Source organism: Kogia breviceps, chromosome 14, assembly GCF_026419965.1.
Source record: "Kogia breviceps isolate mKogBre1 chromosome 14, mKogBre1 haplotype 1, whole genome shotgun sequence".
Classification (NCBI taxonomy): Eukaryota; Metazoa; Chordata; class Mammalia; order Artiodactyla; family Physeteridae; genus Kogia; species Kogia breviceps.
The window spans coordinates 74,892,614-74,917,004 of NC_081323.1; the positions used below are offsets into that span (position 1 = coordinate 74,892,614).

General features: G+C 41.8%; 1 protein-coding gene and 1 long non-coding RNA gene across 9 annotated transcripts; one reads left to right on the top strand and one right to left on the bottom strand.

The window, feature by feature from the left end:
* Positions 1-244: 244 nt before the first annotated feature.
* Positions 245-11,559, bottom strand: TMEM219 (transmembrane protein 219). Of its 8 annotated transcripts, none has more exons than XM_067012071.1 (6): positions 11,477-11,559; positions 9,986-10,187; positions 9,703-9,892; positions 2,983-3,212; positions 1,362-1,531; positions 245-344 (listed from the first exon to the last, which is right to left on the bottom strand). In XM_067012071.1, the coding sequence occupies exons 2-5, from the start codon at positions 10,148-10,150 to the stop codon at positions 1,394-1,396; spliced, it is 723 nt and encodes a 240-aa protein (XP_066868172.1). In that variant the 5' UTR covers positions 10,151-10,187; positions 11,477-11,559; the 3' UTR covers positions 245-344; positions 1,362-1,393. The 8 variants fall into 8 exon arrangements, with proteins under 8 accessions (XP_066868172.1, XP_058893512.1, XP_058893511.1 ...); XM_059037529.2 differs by lacking the exon at positions 11,477-11,559 and adding an exon at positions 11,230-11,349 and having other exon boundaries at positions 9,986-10,184; XM_059037528.2 differs by lacking the exon at positions 11,477-11,559 and adding an exon at positions 11,230-11,347.
* Positions 11,330-24,095, top strand: LOC131741036 (uncharacterized). The gene is made up of 3 exons (XR_009331042.2): positions 11,330-11,443; positions 22,722-22,753; positions 23,714-24,095. It is a non-coding gene; the product is annotated as an uncharacterized lncRNA (long non-coding RNA).
* The last annotated feature ends 296 nt before the right edge of the window (positions 24,096-24,391 follow it).

A 24,391-nucleotide genomic window follows, 5' to 3' on the forward strand; every position in this document is an offset into this window, starting at 1 on the left:
GAGCAAACTCAATCTGTCATATCCCTTCAGGAGACTGAGGCCCTTCATAGCAGCATGACCTGCACAAGGTCACAATGCATTTATGTCAAAGCATTTCCATGACCGTACCCAAGAGCTGCAGTAACCTTATGCCCTATACCAACCCAAACTAAAGAGTCAACAAGGAAAAATCCCCTAAACCTCCCGAGACTCTCTACCTTAAAATTCCCACCTCAATCCAATCCCCAATAAACACCCTGGGAAACACTGGGCAAAAAAAACTTTTATTTCCCCCACATTCCAGCTCTCCACTTTTGTAATATCTCTTCCAACTCAGAATCAAGGCCCAAGAAGTTGATTCACACCTGGAGAGAAACAAAATAAAAAAAACAGGGCAGGTCAGAGGACCTTTGGAGGAAGCTCTGGTATGGCTGCAGAAATTGGGGAAGGAGCAGAGGAAGTGACAGCTAGAGATAGGTACAGGCACTTATTCCAACTGAGATGGCCTCAGGATCCCAGGATCCACCAGGAGCCAGAAAGCCTGCTCAGATCTAAGAAAGGCTGAGAGGGTTCCACCTTTTCCCAGCCCAAGTAGGTGGCTGGAGCAGTCAGGCCTAGCCCTAAGCAATATAAGCAAAGTTGATCTTGAGGGTCCAGCTCCTCTGGACAGCACCTTCCCTGGGTCTGAGCTGTCTCCTCTTCTCCCGCAGTTATTTCCTAGGGCACAGCAGCCAGCTGAAGCTGAGAACAGTTTGAGCTGGGTGCACAATATATGACTCTCGAATTATATGAGACTCACCTGAAAGGGTGAGATTTTTTTATAGAATTTTTTTTTAACGTTAATGAGCTGATGGACTAACTAGTTAGCCAATATGTCCTACCCCCACTTCGGAGGCTGTGTCCCTGCAAAGATCCTGCTAGGAGAATCAACTTTTTCTAATGCAATGATGGCTAATGTAAAAGATCAGGTGCATGTGAAGTGCTTGGGCACATAGTATGTGTCTAGTAAAAGGGCATCATCAAACCTTTTGAGCAGTTCAAGATGAATTTTACAAAATTCATCATAAAACTGGGTATCAGAATTTCAGGACAAAAGCAAGACAAACATGATTCATATCCAGGACACATCATCAAATTTGAACCCCCTTAATTCACCGCTGTTGCCAAAGAGCTTGGATGTGAACTACAGCTATGGATGAATCTTAAAATCAGAATGTTAACTGAAAGAAGTCAGTCGCAAAAGAATATGTATGATTCCACATATATAAAGTACAAAAATAAGTAAAACCAAACCATATTGTTTAGGAAAAGCTCTGTCTCAGTTACAACTGCCACTCACACCCCATCCCCTATTCACACAGGACTGAGTCAGAGAACCTTACCTGAGAACGAGACGGGAACTAGGCCAGTGCCCTCAGAACCGGGTTCTAGACCAGTGGGACTCCCGGCGTGGGTGGAAGCACACAGCAGTGAGACAGCAGAGAAGGCCACAAAAGAGAAGCAGGAAGGAGCCCAAAACCAGCAGTCTAGAGCCACACAGAGCCAGCTCCTCCTAGGGGTGGGGACAGGAAGGGGAGGAGGAATGATGGAGAGAGAAGGGACTGTAGAGAACCTTCCCTTGGGAAGATATCTTAGATACCCCCAGCCCAAGGGCTTTAGAGAAAAGCCTCCATGGGAGAGAGGGCTCTCCACATCCAGGGAGCAACTAAAGGGAAAATTCTATTCTTATTTTCATGCAAGCTAACATTTGTCTCAATGGTCTGCAAACTGCTTTCTTGCCCAAACATTTAAACTGAACCCCTATAACGACTCCAGGAGATAGGAAAGTTCACTACTGTCTACATTTTGAAATGTGCAAGCAGGGCCAGGTCTGGAAACCAAGGTCTCTGATTCCAAGCTCCCAGGTCATGCTCAACAAGGTCTTTGCAAATGTGAGGGAACAGTATGAAGCAGCTTCCTAACTGGTCTCTCGCCTCCACTTAGCCAGTCTTGTCCACCCAGCACCAGTGACTCCCATGGCCTGCAGTATCAAGTCACAGCATCTTAGCCAGGCCTCACGGTGCCTTATGACCCGGCCCCTGCAACTCTTTTGTCTCTTCCCCTATGTCATTCCTAAGCCCTCATCGTGGAGTGCTCCTGAAGCCTGAACACTTTTCAATCCCTAGGCCTGTGCTCATGCTGGTCCCTTTGCCTGGAATGTATCTCCCCTCTCCTGAACCGCCTCTACTGCATTCCAGCCCATGTCTTCCTCATTCTTCAAGGATCATCCCGACAGAGCAGAATGAGCCTGGGACTTGGAAGTCAGAAGGCTGTAAGTTGCAATCCTGGCTCTGCCACTTAACCAGTTGTGTGGCCTGGGGCAATTCACGCCCTCTAAGCCTGTTTCCTCATCTGTAAAATGAGATAATAACAGCTACCTCATAACAGCCTTAAAAAGGCTATTTTAAGATCAAATGAGATAATGAAACTGAAAGCACTTAGTAAGGTATAAACTACTCTAAACAATTCCCTTTCTTAAATGCCACCTCTTGGTGAAGCACTCTCCATAAATGTTCAAGTCAGAGTTAATTGGTCCTTACTCTGTTTGAGTAACACCTTGCTCACACCCCTATGATAGCAATTAGCCCATTCTGCCTCTTATCACAGCTTCTGAATGCCTTTGAGGCCAAGATCATGTTTTATTGTATCCATAGACAATTGTTAATAGTAATAGCTGTCATTTATCCAATCTCTATTATGTAGCAGGCATTGTACTAGGCACTTTACATTCCTTCTCATTTATCCTTATTTGTTGGTATTAGGAGAGAGTACCATGTTTTCCATTTTACAGCTGAGGAAGCTGAGGTTCGGAGAGGCCCACATGCTTGCTCAAGGTCACAGAACCTCTGAGGCAGGGATTATAAAGCCTGTGCTTTTCTACTAGGTAAAATTGCCTCCAGAAGCCATCAAGACACAGCATTCAGCATGGCAGTTTATGAAACCCCAACAATCTGAGGCTCTTACGGAGGTGAGCAACTTGGTAAGCGCAAGACCTTCGTGGCTCCAGACACTGACACACTCCTCAGCCATCCTAGGGCTCAGGGTGGCGTTTCCTGCTCCCTCTTCCGAGCAGGACATGGGTGGCTGGCTGGAGGGCAGGATTCCTGGAGCAGCACTAAAATACAGGCAGGTTCCTGGGGTCCTTTCTGTGGTCACCCTGGCTGTAATGAGGACCAGCTCTCCTGCAGAAGATCCTATGAGAGGCACAGGGGAGGAGATGGAAGAAAATGCAGGGTGGGATGGGAGTCATCAATCTTTAGACAGCTATTCATTTATGTACGCTTCCTACTGTACCAGGTATTTTGGCATTGATTCTATTCAGTAAAGTCCTCTAATACCATCATTTGCATCACTGAGAAATGAAAATAGCTGTGTACCGATATAAATGATACAAATTAACTCACAATCAATAAAACAATCATACCAATACTCGGAAAGCTGCAGCAAAACTGGGGTAAATACACATTGCTGATGTCAAGTTGTATAAACTAGTTCATTCTTTTTAAGAAAGCAGTTTTCCACTACTACCCAAATCCATTAAAAGGTTCACATACGATTTCAAATTAGTGGGAGAAGGATGGCCTACTCAGTCAATGGCCTTGGGACAATTTCCATTTGGGAAAAAAAAGTCAGACTCTTTTTTTTTTTTTTTAGCAGTACGTGGGCCTCTCACTATTGTGGCCTCTCCCATTGCGGAGCACAGGCTCCGGACGCACAGGCTCAGGGGCCATGGCTCACGGGCCTAGCCGCTCTGCGGCATGGGGGATCCTCCCGGACCGGGGCACGAACCCATGTCCCCTGCATCGGCAGGCGGACTCTCAACCACTGAGCCACCAGGGAAGCCCCAAAAAGTCAGACTCTTACCTCACACTATAAAGTCCAGATGTATTAAAGACCTATGCAAATAAACTAAAACAAAAACCTAAGCAAGTATTAAAAGAAAATACAGAATATTTTCTAATTTTAAAGTAGGAAAGAAAGGCCTTCCAAAAAAAGACACAAAACCTAAAAGACCGAGTAGAGGACAAGAGCAATAAATTTCATAAAAACTAAGAGCAATGAAAGATAAGGTCTATCTTATCTTAAACTATACAATGAAAGATAAGTTTTAAAAAAAAGTCACAGAATGGCTGAAAATACCTATAACATATTTAATTGGCAAAAGGGTTTACTATCCAGAATGTATAAAGATCTTCTAAAAAAAATTCAGAAGATAAAGACAAATCACTTAAAAGAAAAATAAGTAAAGGATATGAATAGGAAATTCAGAGGAGACATGAAAATGGCCAATAAACCTATAAGAAGATGCTCAACCTCACTAGCAATCAGGAGAAAGTAAATTTAAAACAATCAGATATTTCCTTAGACCATTAAATTGGTAAAAATTAAAAAGACTGACAATAACAGGAGTTGTTGAAATGTGGAGAAATGGGCGCTCTCCACTGGTGACACTTTTAGAAGACAATTTGGCTGTTTCTGTTGCAATTTTAAATGAAGAAAGAGAAGGACTGAGAGGATGCCCACCAAACTGTGGACTCTGCAGAGAAGGTAAGGAGGACTTACATTTGCTTTGTACACTTCTGTGTAGTCTGAATCCACAATAAAATGAATTTGTGTATTAAAAAAAAAGGTCCATACTCTGACTCAGTAATACCACTTGCAGAAACTAATCCTAAGAAAAAGATTCAAAAGAAAAGTGCAAAGTATACCAAATGTTTGTGTTTTCATAAAAAATACCAAAAAATAGAAAATAATAAAAATGTTTATCAATAAAGAAAGCATTAACAAATGATGGCCTAACCAATTAAAAGATCAATTTACATCCATTAAAATAATAATGTTCTGGCCATTCAGTAATACAAAAAACCACGATGTCATAAAGTGAAAAAAGAAATACAAACCAGTATATACACCATAATTGCAACTGAGAAACATACATGTAAAATTCTGTAAGAGAATTCCCCTTTCTTCTATGTTCCCCTGATCGAATCTGTCACCAAATCCTGTCCATCCCACACTTCTATCGACTCTCTCAAATCAGTCCCCTTCTTTCACACCACTGTCTCAGCTCAGATAAGTCACCTTTTTGTCACAACCACCTCCTAACTAGTCTGTGTGCATCTGGACACATTCCTTCCAGGCAGTCAGCCAACAGAGTATGATCTTTTAAAAAGAATAATAACAAAATTCTATTTTCCTGATCAAACTCTTTGAGTTAGCCAAATGTCCTGGATAAAGTCCAATTACCTTGGCTTGGCACAAGGGACTCTCCATGGGATTCTGCCTGCTTCTTCAGACCCATCTCCTGCCACTCATTCAACACTCCTTCCCCTGCACCAGTCAAACTGAACCCCTGGAAATTCCTAAATGTGCCATCATAATCCCATCTGCATGCCTTTGCATATGCTCTTCCCTCTGGCTGGAAGGGCACATTCCTAAGCCTCCCTCAAGCCTCAGCTCAAGCCCCGTATCCTTGGAAAAGCCTGTCTTCACCATCCCTGCTTGATGGACTTATGAGTACTCTCACTGTACCTTGTGTTCTACTGCACACACTGAAAAGTATTTACTTCTGTTCACATTTGTATCCTTGCTAGACTGTGAGTGACTTGTGGTGAGGATCCACATCTTACAGATCTCTGTATTCCCCATGCTTGGTACATAGTAAGTGCTCAACAATTACTGATTAGATGATGCAATCATTTGTAATTACTTTTTACTTGGTCCAAAAATCTTTGATGTTATAACTTTGTTTCTAACCATGAAGAAGCAGAAACTGACAAGCTGATCCTAAAATTAATATAGAAGTTCAAGGGATCTGGAATAACCAAAACAATCTTAAAAAAAAAAGAACAAAGCTGAAGAATTCATATTTTCTGATTTCAAAACTTACTACAAAGCTACAGTGATCAAAATGGTATTGTACTAGCATAAGCATAGACATGGATCAGTGGAGCAGAACTGAGAGTCCAGAAATAAACCCATATGTCTATGGTCAATTGCTTTTCAGTAAGAGTGCAAAGGTTATTCAATGAGGAAAGAATAGTCTTCTCAACAAAACGTGCTGGGACAAATGAATAGTACCTGCAAATGAATAAACGTGGACTCCATCCTCACAGCATACACAAAAAAATTAACTCAAAATGGATCACAGACCTAAATGTAAGAGCTAAAACTATAAAATTCTTAGAAGAAAATATAGGAAAACCTATATTTAGTGACTTTTAGTTAGGCAAAGTCTTCTTAGATATAATATTAAAATCACAAGCAACGACAACAAAAAAATAGATAAACTGGACTTCATCTAAATTAAAAACTTTTGTGCTTCAAAGCACACCATCAACAAAGTGAAAAGATAACACAGAGAATGGGAGAGAAAATCTGCAAATCATACATCAGATAAGAGGCCTGGATCTAGAAAGCATAAAAAAACCTCCTACAACTTAATAATTAAAAGAAAAATTGTTCGATTTTTAAAATGGGCAAAGACTCTGAATATACATTTCTCCGAAGAAATAATATGTGGCCAATAAGCACATGAAAAAATGTTCAATATCATTAGTCATCAAGAAAATGCAAATCAAATGATGCAACCGATAAGGGCTTAATTTCCAAAATATACAAACAGCTCATACAACTCAAACCAAAAACCAAACAACACAATCGAAAAATGGGCAGAAGATCTAAATAGACATTTCTCCAAAGAAGACATAAAGATGGCCAATATGCATATCAAAAGATGCTTATCATTGCTAATTATTAGAGAAATGCAAATCAAAACTACAATGAGAGGGGCTTCCCTGGTGGCGAAGCGGTTGAGAGTCTGCTTGCCGATGCAGGGGACACGGGTTCGTGCCCCGGTCCGGGAAGATCCCACATGCAGCGGAGCAGCTAGGCCCATAAGCCATGACCGCTGAGCCTGTGCGTCCGGAGCCTGTGCTCCGCAACGGGAGAGGCCACAACAGTGAGAGCACCGTGTACCGCAAAAAACAAAAACAACAACAACAACAACAAAAAACTACAATGAGGTGGTTACCACCTCACACCGGTCATAGTGGCCATGATTAAAAAGTCTACAAATAACAAATGCTGGAGGAGGTGTGGAGAAAAGGGAACCCTCCTACACTGTTGGTGGGAATGTAAATTGGTGCAGCCACTATGGAAAACAGTATGGAGGGTCCTTAAAAAAACTAAAAATAGAGTTGCCATATGACCCAGCAATCCCACTCCTGGGCAGCATATATCCAACCAAACTATAATTCAAAAAGATACATGCACCTCTATGTTCATAGCAGCACTATTCACAATAGCCAAGACATGGAAACAAACTAAATACTACTCAGCCATAAAAAAGAATGAAATAATGCCATTTTTCAGCAACATATATGGACCTAGAGATTATCAAACCAAGTGAAGTTAAGTCAGAAAGAGAAAGACAAATACCATATGATATCACTTATATGTGGAATCTAAAATACGACACAAATGAACATATCTATGAAACAGAAACAGACTCACAGATATAAAGCACAGACTTGTGGTTTCGAAGGGGAAGCAGGGGGTTGGAAAGGGAAGGATTGGGAGTTTGGGATTAGCAGATGCAAACTACAATATTATATATAGGATGGATAAACAACAAGGTCCTACTGTATAGCACAGGGCACTATATTCAATATTCTGTGATAAACCATAATGGAAAAGAATATGAAAAAGAATATATATATGTATAACTGAATCACTTTGCTATACAGCAGAAATTAACACAATATTGTAAATCAACTATATTTCAATAAAATTTTTAAAAAAGAAGAAAATGCAAATTAGAACCTTAGTTAGGTATCATTTCACACTGACTAGGACAACTATAGTCAAGAAAACAGGAAATAACCAGTGTTGGTGAGGATGTGAAGAAATTAGAACTCTCATACGCTGCTGGTAGGAATATAAAATGGTACAGCCACTTTGGAAAACAGACTGGTAGTTCCTCAAAAGATTAAACATAGGGACTTCCCTGGTGGCACAGTGGTTAAGAATCTGCCTGCCAATGCAACACAGGTTCGATCCCTGGTCCAGGAAGATCCCACATGCCGCAGAGTAACTAAGCCCACGCGCCACAACTGCTGAGCTGCGCTCTAGAGCCCGTGAGCCACAACTACTGAGCCTGCGTGCCTAGAGCCCGTGCTCCTCAACAAGAGAAGCCACCACAATGAGAAGCCCGCGCACCACAATGAAGAGTAGCCCCTGCTCGCTGCAACTAGAGAAAGCCCACGCGCAGCAACGAAGACCCGATGCAGCCAAAAAGAAATAAATAAATAAATTTATTTTAAAAAAGAAAAGATTAAACACAGAGTTACCATATGACCCAGAAATTCCACTCCTAGGTACATACCCAAAAGAAATGAAAACATATGATAATGCAATAACTTGTACACGAGTGTTCAGAGCAGCATCATTCATAATAGACAAGAAGTGTTAACAATCCAAAGGTCAATCAACTGATGAATGGATAAATAAAATGTGGAATATGTCTATACTGAATGCTCTTCAGCAATAAAAAGAAATGAAGTACTAACATATGATACAACATGGATGAACCTTGAAAACATTATGCTAAGTGAAAGAAGCCGGTCACAAAAGACCACATATTGTGTGAAATGTCTGGAATAGGCAAATGTGCAGAGACAGAAAGTAGTTACTCGTTGCCTAGGGCTGGAAGGTTAGGAGAAAAAGGGAAGTGCATGCTAATGGAAACAGGATTTCTTTGTCAGGTAATGAAAATGGTCTAGAATTGACAGTGGTGCCGGTTGCACACTTTTGTGAATATAAAAAAGCCATTCACTTGTACATTTTAAACAGGTGTACTTCATGACATGTGAGTCTTACCTCAATAAAGCTATTATGTTTTATACATAAAAAGAACAGGAGAAATTGTCCTGAGTCTATATAATCAGACACATTCCTTTTCTCTTGCTCTCTGATCACACACAAGTACACTTGGCAATACAGAGACCTACTCTCACCCGGCAATATGCGTATGTGTGCCTCCACACACATACACCTATTGACTCACAGGAGAATCTTAGAACGATAGTGTTGGAAAGGACCTCAGAAGTCTAAGAATTCCACCTTTCTCTCCTTCTTCATCTCCACATTTTTTAGATAAGGAACGTGAGGCCAAATCTCACACAGGAATTAATGGCACCCTCTGACTCACTCTCACGCATCATCTTCCCAGAAGACTCTAAGCAATTTGGGAATGGAGGATGTCTGATTTTTCTGTATCCTTCATAGCACACAGAGCTGTGCTAAGCACATAACAGGCACTAAAGACACTAGTTTAAATAAACAGAACATGTTTCTCTGATATCCCTGAGGTAAAAAACGGCGCCTCTAACAGAAGCCCCAAGGGATGAAGAGGGGTGAGAAAGAACTTTAGGTCAAATCTTGCCCATCTCATCACACCTCCAAGGTAGAATCAAAGAACCTCAAAGCTGGAAGGGGAGAGAGAAAACATTTATAGAGAACCTACACAGTGGGAACTGTGTTCACTGAAAGTACCTAGTCCTCTTACAGCAGAAGTGACTAATGCCCAGAGATGTGCCCAAGGTCACCAGGATGGTGAGGTCAGGGGCAGGGCCCAACTCTGAATGTTCTGATATCCAACCCCACAGTCCTCCTTGGTCTCACCTTTCAATCCCATACGACTACCCTGGACCTGGGCTTGGAATGTCTGGGTCTTGTTCCTGTCTTGATCATCTCCGAAGTTCAAGGTGGTCAGTAAGCCCACGACGTGAGACCCACGCCACTTCCCTTTGACTGTCCCATTCATGGGGCACAGGGTCAGCTGGCCAAAAGATCTCAAGAAGGAGACCCAGTCCTGTGTGCAAAAGGAAGGTGGAGAGAGGTGAGAGGAGATCAGCAGCAAGAGCTGGCCCGCAGGGGAAGGATGAGCAGGAGGGTGAGTACTCACCTGAGGGATGTCAGGGCTGCGCAGGCCAGTCTTGTGGGTGAGGAGGAAGCCACCAAGGCCCAGGCCAGAAAGGCCAAGAAGCAGCAAGATCAAAGTGGCACAGACCAGAGGTGGGTGGTGGGCCAGGCAGAGATGCAGGTTGTGCCCTGCCTGGCAGCTGCCCATGGGGAGCAGAGGGGTCTGGGCCTCCAGGGAGAGCCTGCTGGAGGACAGGAAGGGAGACCTGGACAAGAGCCTGCCAGTAAGAAGGCACTTACCCATTTTATTCAAAGGAAGTGAAAGCACCGAGAAGACAAGGGACTTGGCCAAGGCCACACAGCCAGTTAGTGGCAGAGCCAGGACAAGAACCCAAGGCTCTTGACTCCAAGTGTTCATCTCCATGCACCACTCAATAAATGTTTGCTGCATTTCATTTCTGAAGTAATCAAGATGGAAGTAGAGCAGAGCATGCTGTACTGGAAAAAGGAAATCGAAAAGGAGAATTCTCAACGAGAGAAATTCAGGAAGCAGCTGTTCTGGGGCTAGGGTTTGGCTGAAGAACAGTTCCAGCTGATAGCCCAGACAAGGGAAGCGTCTGATGAAAAAGAACTCCACTTTGGAGCTAAACTCAATTTGAGTCCTCCTCTGCCACTCACTGGCTATGTGACAAAAATGAGCGAACCTCTGCGAGCTTAAGAATCTGTGAAATGGGAGTTCTAAGAACATCAAGTAGCGAGGACTAAATGGAGCAGATAAAACAGTTTGCATAGTACTTGGCCTTGCAGGAACTGAACAAATGTCCATTTCCTTTCTATTCCTCTGGGACATATTGATCTTCAAAACCAGATGAAGCAAGGCAAAAAGACTGTGGGGAAAACTGAGGCTCGGGCACTTTAACAAAGGAGTGGTAGGGCCAAGGTCTGAAACCCGTCTCCTGCTTCCAAGTGGAGTGCTCTTTCCCTGGCGAGAAGCAAGAGCCTGATGAAAAGGAACATCTGGAAGGCAAGATAAACATATGGGATGGGGGGAAAGGAGGGCTCCAGGGAAATGCAGGTGTCACAAACGCACAGCCCTTGGCCCTGCCTCCCGTCCCGGAACATCTGTAAAGGGGGAAAAGGCAGGAAGGAGGAGGGTAGAGCCTGAAGGTCGGCGGCTGTTGGTGCACCTAGGCCTCCCCTCCCCCGCAAAGCCCCTCCAGCAGAAACTCAACACCCATATCCCTTCCCGCTGAGGCAGCGTCGAGTCCGCCCGCCGCTCACTCTCACCGCTCGCAGCCGGGCGGAGGCCGGCGCCCCCCGCGACGTCACGCGAGGAGTCGCGAAGGGGCGGGGTCCGTGCTCCCACCCCTCCCACCCAGTCTGCGGGATTCGCATGCGCAGTGCCCACGCAGGCGGCCGCCTCGCCCCTCCTGGTCAGGGTGGGGGCGTACCAAGAGGACATCCAATGCAGGGCCCAAGGGGAAAAATAGCACCGCGGAAGGTGAGTAAAAGGGAGAGAGGCAAGGGAACTAACCCTAGAGACGTTATGAAACTGTCAACTCTCCATTCGGAGAGACCATGGGGGCATTTCAGCGAGACTCTCGTCGCAGGCAATTTTCTTTTGCTTGTCTCCCACCCGCACCAGTAGCACAGCCCAGCCGCGCCCTGGTTCCGGGTAAGGACTTGGGGTCCGCCCGGGGGCGGGGCTCCGGTCCCAGGACTCTGGCCTTCCGGGCTGGCCTTGGGGTTTAAGTTCCGTTCTTCTCCGCAGTCTAATAGTGTTTAACGTGTACACCTCACGCTTGGTCCCTGGTTTTTGGCGACTCCTTAATGCATAGCTGCCACGATCCTACATAGATCTGCATAGATCCTACAGCTGCAAGGCTGCTCAATAGAGACCTCTCATTTCACTTCTACCCGCATTTTAGAGGTGAGAACACGAGGTCCATCTTAATCTGAAATAGCAGGACACGTGGAGCCAAGAACTCTGGGTTCAAATCCTGACTTTGTCCCTGCCCCTACATAAGACATAACCGTGCTCTTCTGGGAACTGAGTTTACTCCTCTGTTAAAGGGGATCATCTTATCTATCTCACTTGTTGGATAGGAAGATTAAATAAGAGGTAAAGTGTGGGAAAACATGAACCCACTGAGCACACAACCAGCACTGGACAAATGCTGTTTGAAACATCATCTGAGTATTCAATTCTACTGAGGCTTTCTTAAAGCAGAGCCCATATCCTTCTGTACGACCACCCCAAATCCTCTCATATGTGGTCAAATGATATTCAACAAGGGTGCCAAGACCATTAAATGGAGAAAAGCTTGTCTTTGCAACAAATGGTGTTAGGAAAACTGGATATCCACGTGCAAAATAATGAAGTTATTAAACTCTTACTGTACACCCTATGCAAAAGTTAATTCAAAATGCATGGAAGGGGACTTCCCTGGTGGTCCAGTGGGTAAGATTCCTGGCTTCCACTGCTGGGGGCACCAATTCCATCCCTGGTCGGGGAACTACGATCCTGCATGCCGCATGGCCAAAAAAACAACCAAACAGAACCCCCCCCCACCCCCCAATTCATGGAAGAACTAAATGTAACAGCTGAAACTATACAACGGTTAGAAAGAAACATAGGGGGAAAGCTTCATGATGTTGGATTTGGCAATGATTTCTAGAATATGACACCAAAAGCACAGACAGCAAAAGAAAAAAATTAGATAAACTGGACTACATCAAAGTTTAAAACTTCTGTGCATGAAAAGACACAACAGAGTGAACAGGCAGTCCATGAAATGGGAGGAAATATTTGCAAACTGTGAATCTGCTAAGGAGTTAATATCTAGAATATATAAAGAACTCCTACAACTCAACAACAGCAAAACCAACTTTATTTAAAAATGGGCAAAGGGCTTCCCTGGTGGCGCAGTGGTTGAGAGTCTGCCTGCCGATGCAGGGGATGTGGGTTCGTGCCCCGGTCCGGGAAGATCGCACATGCCGCTCAGCGGCTCGGCCCGTGAGCCATGGCAGCTGAGCCTGCGTGTCTGGAGCCTGTGCTCCGCAACGGGAGAGGCCACAACAGTGAGAGGCCTGCGTACCGCAAAACAAAACAAAACAAAATAAAACAAAACGGGCAAAGGGGCTTCTTGGTGGTGCAGCTGTTAAAAATCCTCCTGCCAATGCAGGGCACATGGGTTCGAGCCCTGGTCGGGGAAGATCCCACACGCCACGGAGCAACTAAGCCTGTGCACCACAATAGTTGAGCCTGTGCTCTAGAGCCCGTGAGCCTCAACTACTGAAGCCCGCATGCCTAGAGCCCATGCTCTGCAACAAGAGAAGCTACCACAATGAGAAGCCCGCGCAGCACAATGAAGAGTTGCCCCCGCTCGCCGCAACTAGAGAAAGCCGGCGCGCAGCAACAAAGACCCAACTCAGCCAAAAATAAATAAATTAATTAATTAATTTTAAAAAACACGGGCAAAGGACTTGAACAGACATCTCTCCAAAGAAGATACACAAATAACAACACATAAGAAGATTCCCAACATTACTAATCATTAGGGAAATGCAAATCAAAACCACAATTAGATACCACTCCATAGCTATTAGGATGGCTACTATCAAAAAAAAAAAAAAAAGAAAAGGAAAATAACAAATGTTGACAGGGTGTGGAGAAAGTGAAACCCTTGTGCATTGTGGGTGGGAATGCAAAATGGTTCACCTACTATGGAAAACAGACCAGTGTATCTTTGAAAATTTTTAAATAAAATTACCATATTATCAAGCAATTCCACTTTGGGGCATATACCCCCCAAAATTGAAAGTAAGGTCTCCAAGAGATATTTGTATACCATGTTCATAGCAGCATTATTCAAAAGACATAAAAGGTGGAAGCAACCCACGTGTCCATCAACAGATGAACAGATAAAAATATATGATATATACATACAATAGAATATTATTCAGCCTTTAAAAAGGAAGGGCATTCTGACACATGCTACAACATGGATGAATCTTGAGGACATTATGCTAAGTGAAATGAGCCACTCACAAAAAGACAAATATTGCATGATTACACTTATATGAGGTACAAAAAGTAGTCAGATTCATAGTGACAGAAAATAGAGTGGTGGGGGGAGAGGGGAATAGGGAGTTATCGTTTGATGGGTCCAGAGTTTGAGTTTTGCAAGATGAAAAGCACTCTGGAGATGGATGGTGGGGACCACTGCACAACAAGGTGAATGTACTTAACACTACTGAACTATACATTTTAAAATGATTAAGATGATAAACTTTATGTGTATTTTGCCACAATTAAAAATAATGATTAAAAAATCTGGAGTGGGGGGGACTTCCCTGGTGGCGCAGTGGTTAAGGATCCGCCTGCCACTGCAGGGGACACGGGTTTGATCCCTGGTCTGGGAAGATCCCACATGCTGTGGAGCGACTAAGCTTGCGAGCCACAACTACCGAGCCCACGTGCTGCAACTACTGAAGCCCACACACCTAGAGCCCGTGCTCCACAATGAGAGAAGCCACAGCAATGAGAAGCCCGCACACTGCAACGAAGAGTGGCCCCCACTTGCTGCAACCAGAGAGGGCCCGCGTGCAGCAACAAAGACCCAACACAGCCAAAAATAAATAAATAAATTAAAAAAAAAACCTGGGGGGTGATTTATGGCACAGTCTCCTAGGGTATAGTGGGTGTTTTATAAATGCCATTGATTGTTGCAATTCCAAGTGTAGGAAGTATTTTCTTCTCAAAGGAAAAATAAGTGTGGCTGTCAGAATTTTAGAATCTAGGAATTGGAAGGCACTTAATAACTGAACAAGTTCAACAATACCACCACCCTCCTTTATTTTCCAGATGCTAAACTGATGTCTGGAGAAGTTAAGGGACTTACCCCAATTCTCCCAGCCAGTTAAGCCTCAGCCAGAACTAGAGCCCAAACGTCCCAACACTGAATCCAGTCCTTTCCCACTAAATCCTCCTTCGTCAGCCCTGCCAAGAGATCTCTCCTGAAAACATACAAAAGTCTCTGCACATTCACTCTCAGTCATGTCCAGCCCAGTCTGGGCCAACTAGGTAAACTTTCCCCAGTCTTGATCTAGTCTCCCCACCTGCACCTAAGCTCCTGGAGTACTATGTTCTCACAAGCCCCAGGTTTTTTCACAGTTTGAGCAGATAGTATTCACTCAGTAAATATTTGTTGATTAATTTACTAAAAACAGCTTCATACAAGCCAGTTTCCCTGAGAACTCACCCATTTTCAGTATCATTTTATGGTTGGGAGCATGTCTGCCCATGCTTGAATGTTTGTGAAGTTTAGGTTAAAATGTAAAAGAAAGTTTATTTGGTCAACAGTTTTTTTTTTTAGTGCCTTCTATGGTCCAGGTGCAAAATTAATATCCAAATAGCAAATATTTTGTTAATGCTTCTACTTAATGACAAGTGTAATTTGTAGGGTAAGATAAGACATGAAAGTGCCCAGTAGTGCTGGTATACAATAGGAAGTCAAGAAATGATTTCCCCCCATTATTCCTGTGCTACAGAGTAATTAGGCATATTTGGACAGCAGTTTCCATAAATGACAATAATTGATATTTACTTGCCAAACCAAACAAATCCTATGGACCTGTAGAGGCAGACTGGTTAGAGCAAGAAACTGCCTCGAGGTCTGAGAATCAGGGTAAATGGATGTGAACAAATGTCTTATATATATATATTTTTTTAAAAGTTGGAGGAGAGCAGGTGAAGACACAAAAATTGGTTGTGCACTATAATGCTCCAGCATTACACCAACATTCTGAGTTAATCCACTCAGCAGGCCCTCAAAGGATGTTATTGTGGAAACCGGGTCCTAGACATGTTTAATTTAACCAAGGTCACACAAATAGTAGGTGGCAGAAGTTGGCTTTATGATTCAAGCTTGACTACAGCCTATCATGTGAGAATCAGAAAGCTGATAGATAAGGGAATCAACCAGTTCCTGGAAAGGAATCTCAGAAGGGGTTCCTCAATCACTCCACAGTGATAAATTCCTCTCAGAGCTCTGGCCCAGATAAAGCTTCTCTCAGGGATCTGTTTAATTTTTTTCCTTCCAAATTATTGTCTTAAAATTTGGGGGGACTAAAGACCCTTTTGAGAATCCAAAGAAAGCTTTTCATTTAGTCAGCCAGATATTCATTCAATAAACATCTGTGAGCTGCCAGGCTCTATTCTGTGAGCTAGGAATACAATGGTGAACAAATTATTCAGGATCCCTGGCCTCCTGGAACTATAATCTGCTTCTGGACCCTCTCCCTGGAAAAATGCACTTTCATCTAAACATTTGCATGCAGTTTAACTCAGTGGAACCTCAGTCCTCTTGGAGCTCATCCTTGGACAAAAGCCCCTAGATACTTAATGTTCCTTCTACCCTAGTTAAACCTCAGTTTTGTGTTTAGTTTCGTATCAGAACTGCTTGATAACATTACTGCTTTCTCCCTTTATGACTTGGTTTCATCCATTCAATCATCCAATTCATTCATTCAATAAATATCTGAACACTTGCTAACTGCCAGGCACTTGGTTAGGTACTAAGGGAAGCCATATTTCCTACCAATGAAATGCCTTAGTGAAAGAGGCAGACACATAAAAAAATTATGATAAAATGTCTAATACTGTAATAGGTATATAATCACATAACATATAATAACAATAGCTACCCACTACTGAATAACTTCTAAATGGGTCAAGCATTTAATGGCCTTTAAATGTTATCTCGTTCAACCATGCCAATAACAAAATATTATCCCTACTTTACAGATGAAAAAACCAAGGCTTCGCAATGTTAGGAAACTTGCCAATGGTTTCCAGTTAGTCAATAGCTACATGTAACACACACACACACACACACACACACAATAAAAATATTGGGGAAAAAAGGAAAACATGTCTATAGGCCTGGGATAAGAGCTACTTTCTCAAGCAGGACACATATATACAGCAACCATACATGAAAAAATTGATAAACTTAACTGTTTAAAATTTAAAACTTCTATATGATTAAAAAAACCATGTAACTGAGAAGTGGGAGAAAATAACTGCAATATATATTAATAGTCAAGAGATTAGTAGTAACTGATATGTTGTCCCCCTGAGGTAAAATTTACATAGTGTGAAATGCACAGATCTTAAGTATAAAATTTCATAAATTTTAACAAGTGTAATGCCCATGAAAACACCTCAATCAAGATATAAAACACTTGTATCACTCCCAGAACTTCCCTCATTCTCCTTCACTCCCTACCTTCTCTGTCCAAAGGCCATCACTATTCTGATTCTATCACCAAATCATTAATTTTTTTTCCTTAAAATGTCCAAATTCTCTTACTAGGTTGTAAGTTTCCTTAAAGGAGGACCTGTTTCTTTTTCTCCTTTAGGTTGTGTGTGTGTGTGTTAAAATATATGTAACATAAAATTTGCTATTTTAACCATTTTGAAGTGTACAATTCAGTGGAATCAGTTACATTCACAATGTTGTGCAACCATCACTACAATTTATTTCCAAAACTCTTATATCACCCCAAACAGAAATTAGGTAACCATTAAGCAATAATATCCCCCCTGACCCAGATCCTAATAACCTCTTATTTACTTTCTATCATTATGAATTGCCTATTCTAAGGTATTTCATATAAGTGGAATCATAATATTTGTCTTTTTGTGTCTGGCTTATTTCACTTAGCATCATGTCTTCAAGGTTCATCCATTTATAGCATGTGTAAGAATTTCTTTCCTTTTTAAGGCTGAATAATATTCCATTGCAGATACACACTACATTTTCTTTATTCATTCATGTGTTCGTGGACACTTAGATTTTTTCCACATTTTGGCTATTGTGAATAATTCTGTTATGAACACTGGTGTACAGGCATCTGTTTGAGCCCTTGTTTTCAAACCTTTATATGACCAGGAGTGGAATTGCTTGGTTATATGGTAATCCTATGTTTAACTCTTTGAGAAACTGCCAAACTGTTTCCCACAGCAGCTGCACCATTTTACATTCCCACCAGCAATACACAAGTGTTCCAGTTTCTCCACATTCTTACCAACACGTTATTATCTTTTTGATAATAGTCACCCTAGTGCTTTGGAGGTGGTATCTCATTGTGGTTTTTATTTGCATTTCCCTAATGACTAATGGTATTGAACACTTTTTACATGCTTATTTGTCATTTGTATATCTTATTTGGTTAAAAAAAAAGATATTAAATTGTTTAGAAGGACACAGGGCCAGTCATTAACTTTAGAGAGGTAGGTAGCAGTAGTAATTTTGCTTTGTCCTAAAAAGGAATTTATTTGTTACTAATGTAATTTGAAAACAACTTCTTTTTCATCAGTGGCTTCAGTTAGTGTATGATTAGTGTATGATGATGATATACACTAATGATTTAAAAATCCCTATCTCTAAGCCATACATTAAAGTTTAATGTCCATATTTTCATATTTTTACTCTAAAGCTCCATTGATTCAACATACGTTTGTTGGGTACCCACTGTGTGCCATGGACTGTTCTAAGTGCTGGGGATCCAGTAGTGAATGTAACAAACAGATCTCTAGCCTGAGGAATTTATATCTTTGTTTACACTTGGTGTCATTTAGGCACCTCACTTAGCATGTTCAAAACTGAACTCAGGGAATGACATCAGTGAAAAGGACAGAGTGGGTACCTCTAGTAGCCTATACCTCCCCAGAATTACCGAAAAAACCTGGGAAAAACTGTCAGAATGAACATGTCAGAACTCTGGGAGATAGTCAAAGGTTTATAACAACTAAGTGAATGCTTAATCAAGAGAAAGTTCACAGAAACAGGGTAGGAGAGTTTTGCGGCGTTTTAATGTTACTTTGCTCCATTCCCCTCCTGGCACAGTGGCAGTCTTAAAGACAGAAGCCTGTGTTCCTGGTGTGGGTATCTGGCCCCAAGACAACCAAGTGAATCGTGTTCCCAGGAATTATGTTTGTTTGTTCTGACCTATCCATGGGTTCCCTGAAGGACTGATGCACCTGTTTTGCCTAACTCAGAACACTCTCAGGGCAGAGACATACCTTCATGGAGAGTATTCCTAGAAAACATTAAAAGCCAAATGAACAAGCCAATGCCATCCAAGACAAAAGATAACAAGGGAGACAAGGAAGAGACATACAAAACTCCAGAGAGGAAAAAAAAAAAAGGGAAATGAGGATCTTTGGTAAATAGGGCTTTGAAAAGCTCCCACATCCAGGACAGGATGCATGCTCAGAAAATACCTGAGAAGACCATAGCTTTCACCTCTGGCTGGTCTTTAGGTTCAGCACAGCAGGAAGTGAAGGCTAAGGCAGAGCTGTAAATGGCCCGGCTAAGTGTTGAAGGAGTGCACCAACACAGAGACAATCTGCAAAGACCTGGAAAGTATTTTTTCTTTTCCTCTCCTCTCTTCCCCAACCCCCTTTCTTCTCCTTTTCTCTCTCTTTTCTCCACAACATAATTTCAGAATGTTCAGTTTTCAGCAAAAAATTAGAAAGCATGCAAAGAAACAATAAAATACAGCCCATTCACAGGAAAAAGAAAGTAATAGAAACTATCCCTGGGAAGCACAGATTTTGGACTTACTAGACAAAGACTTTAAATCAACTGTCTATAATGTGTTCAACAAGCTAAAGACATGGACAAAGAACTAAGGAAACCAGGAGAACAATGTCTCAACAAATAGAGAATATCAATAAAGAGGTAGAAATTATAAAAAAATAACTAAATAGAAAGTTAGGAACTGAAAAGTACAATTATGTTTTTTAAAAGTACAATGATGTTTTAAAATGTACACAGAATTTTGTTTTAGTTGGGTATGATAAGACAACAGACACAGAAATTAATGTCATGAAAGGAGAAGTTTTTATACTCAGAGATACCTAGAAGCAAAAGGCAAAGCACACCACACAGGGCAACATGGGGAAGCACCAGGGTCAGTCCGGAGGCAGTGGGAGTGGGAAGAAAATGTGGGGCAAAAGCCCCACATTTTGTGGAAACATGAGAAGGAATGGATGAAGCAGGGTAAGCATACTCTGGATTGGTTAGTTTGAATAACTTCACTGGGTTCTTGGGTGTTGGAGCTGTCCCTGTTCTCTGGTATCTGGCCCTGGGGTGATTAGGACAGAGGGATAGTGGCCTAGAGTGTAAAAGTTTTGATAAAGGAGGTGGTTGGGGGTATAGGCTTTGGTTTGGTTGATTTGCATATGAAAGACACTTGCAGATGAGTCCTTTACTCTCTCTAGGAACTGGCTAGCCCTGGGAGGTGCAGTATCTTCCAGGTCAGCAAGACCCCAAATGTCAAAGCATCAGGAAATACTAAAATTAAAAATTCATTAGAGCAGTTCAACAGAAGATGTGAGCAGACAGAAGAATGAATCAGTGAACTTGAAGATAGATCAAATGAAATTATCCAATCTGAGGAGCATAAAGAAAAAAGAATGAATGAAAATAAAGAAAGCCTGAGAAACTTGTGGGACACCATCAATAATACCAATATGAAAGTAATGGGAATCGTACATGGAGAGGAGAGAGAAAAAAGGGCAGAAAGAATATCTGAAGAAAGAGTAGTTGAAAGTTTCCCAAATTTTATTTATATATATATGCACCCAAGAAGCTTCATGAACTCCAAGTAGGATAAACTCATAGATCCACACAGGCACGTTATAATCAAGCTGTCCAAGGCCAAAGCTAAAGAGAAAATATGGAAAGCAACAAAAGAGAAGCAACTTGTAATGTACAAGGGATCTTCAATAGATTAATAGCCAATTTCTCATCAGAAAACATGGTAGTCAGAAATCAGTGGGATGACATACTTAAAATGCAGAAAGAAAAAAACTGTCAACTAAGAATTCTATATCTTGCAAAACTGTCCTTCAAGAATAAAGGAGGGACTTCCCTGGTGGTCCAGTGGGTAAGAATCTGCACTTCCAATGCAGGGGGCCCAGGTCTGATCCCTGGTAGGGGAACTAGATCCCACATGCATGTTGCAACTATGAGTCCTCATGCCACAACTAAGACCCAGCATAGCCTCAAAAAAAGGAGAAAATAAGAGTCCCACATAACCAAAAGTTCACTACTAACAGACTTGCCCTACAAATGCTAAAGGGAGTCCTTCAGGCTGAAATGAAAGGACACTAAACAGTTACTTGAAACTATACAAAGAAATAAAGAATACTGGTAAAGGTAACTACATAGGTAAATATAAAAGTCAGTGTAATTGGCTTTGTAACTCCTCATTTTTTCCTATATGACTTATAAGAAAAATGCATAAAATGATAATTATAAATCTGTTATCTGACACACAATGTATAAAGATATAATCTGTGATAATAACAATATAAAGGGAGAGGGACAGAGCTGTATAGGAGCAGAATTTTTGTATGGTATGAAGCTAAGCTGTATTAATTCAAACTAGGTTGTTATAAGCTTAAGATGCTCATTGTAATTCTGAGGGTAACCACTAAGAAAATGATTATAAAATATACAGAAAAGGAAATGAAAAGGGAATGAAAATGGTACATTACTAAAAAAAATCAAATAAACATAAAAGAAGGTAGTAATGGAGAAATTGAAGAACAAAAAAGATATACAGAAAACAACAAAATGGCAGAAGTAAGTTCTTCCTTATCAGTAATTACTTTAAATGTAAATGGATTAAACTCTCCAGTCAAAAGACAGATTGGCAGAATGGATTTTAAAAAAGAAAAAACCTATATGCTATTTACAGGAGACTCATTTTAGATTCAAAGACACAAACAAGTTGAAAGTAAAAGGATAGAAAAAGATATTCCATACAAATAGTAACCAAAAGAGAGCCAGGGATGGCTATGCTAACATCAGACAAAATAAACTTTAAGTCAAAAATTGTTTCAAGACACAAAGAAGAACATTATATATTGATGAAAGGGTCAATTAACACACCTATCAACAGAACCCCAAAATATATGAGGGCGTGGGACTTGCCTGGCAGTCCACTGGTAAGACTTCACGCTTCCAATGCAGGAGGCACGGGCTTGATCTCTGATTGGGGAACTAAGATCCCATATGCCACAGGGCACAGCCAAAAAAAACCAAAAACAAAATACATGAGGGCAGCTGTATGGCCTGGAGCTCCCACCATAGCAGCAACGTACACTCCAAGTCCTTCTATATCTGTTTCTTGTTCAAGTCCTTGTGTGGCAAAAGTTCTAGAGATGGATTGTGGTGATAGCTGCACAATGTTAATTTATGTAATGCCACTGAACTGTATACTTAAAGATCGTTAAAGCTGTAAATTTTATATTCTGTATATTTTACCACAATAAAAAACTGGAGGAAAAAAATGAAACACCGACACATGCTACAACATGGATGAACCCTGAAAACATTATGCTAAGTGAAAGGGGCCAGACACAAAAGCGCACATATTGTATTATTTCATTTATATGAAATATCCAGACATGGCAAATCCATAGAGACAGAAAGCAGATTAGTAGTTGCCAGGGGATGGGCAGAAAGGAGACTAGGAAATAACTGCTTAATGGGTTTAGGGTTTCCTTTGGGGTGATGAAAATATGTTGAAACTAGATAGCTGTGATAATTGCACAACATTGTGAATGTACTTAATGCCACTGAATTGTACTCTTTAAAATGGTAAATTGTATATTATGTGTATTTTGCCACGATTAAAAAAACTGAGCTTATTACTTTTCCTTAATATATACTCCTTTTACTGCATCTGCATCTCAGGTAACAGGAGAACCATCGACCCAGTCTCCCAGGTAAGAAACCTCTGAGTCAGCCTTGTCTCCACCCTCTGCCTTTACCCCACCCATTCCATGCACCATCAGAATTGTCTCTGGTACCCTTCCCCTCCTCTCCATGCCTACTGCCTTTGATTGTTTCAGGCTCTCATCTCTCATCAGGACTACTGCAGCTATCTCCTAACCCTTCTCACTGCCTCCAGTTTCTCCTCCCTTCAATACATCATGCACATTGCCTACTCAATTAGCTTTCTAAAAGAGCAATCTCAAGATTCTGCTGCCCTCCTAAAGACCTCTGCTGACTCCAGGAGAAAGTTCCACCTCCTGGGACATCCTTCACAACCTAGCCTTAACCACCTAGCATCATCTTTCCATTTTTCACTCCAGCCACATAAACCTCTTGCGATTCTAGCTATTCCACACCACCATAGTTTAGGCTAGCACTGTACTCTTCATGGAACACACTTACTTCTGCCTTGTACACAGTTTCTCTTTCTTCAAACCAACCTGAAAAGTCACAGCCACTGTGATGTTTTTCCTCCACCCTCAGAATTGAGCCTCCACCCCCATCATGCTTCCACAACACTCCTTTCATTACAGTACACGGCACCCTGCATTTTAACTTTCTTGTAGAAAATCTATCTCCTTTGGGTTGTGAATTCTTGAAAGGCAAAGATTGTGTCACATCCTCCTCATCTCTATAATCTCAACACTCAACACAGTACCTGGCACATGGTAGTCTCAAAATGTTGGTGAGTTCTCTCTCCCATTCCCCCCAGCAACTGTTCTAAATCTTTCCCACTCTCCTCAAATCCTTTTTCCAACCTCTGAAATGTCCATCTGAACTGTCAGCAGATGACCTTACCAGAAAGAGGCCATCACTTATGAAATCCTTTATCATCTACACTTGTCACACACACCCTCACCCTACATACCCTGCATACCTGTCCAAACTTTCCTTCTTGTCTCTGTTCACAGAGGAAGATGTGTCCCTCCTCCAGCCCAAAGCCAACCCCTCCACTGTGCTCCAGATCCCCTCTCATCTCTCATTGCTTCCTCAGTCATCCTTCTCGGGCTTTCCTGATGGTGCAGTGGTTAAGAATTTGCCTGCCAATGCAGGGGACACAGGTTTGAGCCCTAGTCCGGGGAGATCCCACATGTCGCGGAGCAACTAAGTCCGTGCACCACAACTATTGAGCCTGCAGGCTGCAACTACTGAAGCCATGCGCAACAAGAGAAGAGCCCATGCTCCGCAACAAGAGAAGCCACCGCAATGAGAAACCTGCGCACTGCAACGAAGAGTAGCCCCTGCTCGCTGCAACTAGAGAAAACCTGCACTCAGCAATGAAGACCTAACACAGCCAAGAAAATAAAAGAAATAAAAAGAAATAAAATTTTTTTAAATGTTAAAAAAAACAACTATATTCCTATTAAAAAAATCATCCTTCTCTCCTTTTCCACCCATATTCATTTAGCAAATATTTACAGAGCAACTCTTTGTGTCTGGATGCTGGGCTTACAATGGCGAATGAGTTAGATAATGCTCCAGACCTCATAAAGCTTCTACTGTAGTAAGAAAGATAGACAAGTAAATCTGAAATGGATATAAAGGAAATGAATATGAAGATACAGGGAATAAGAGACAGGTCACTTTAA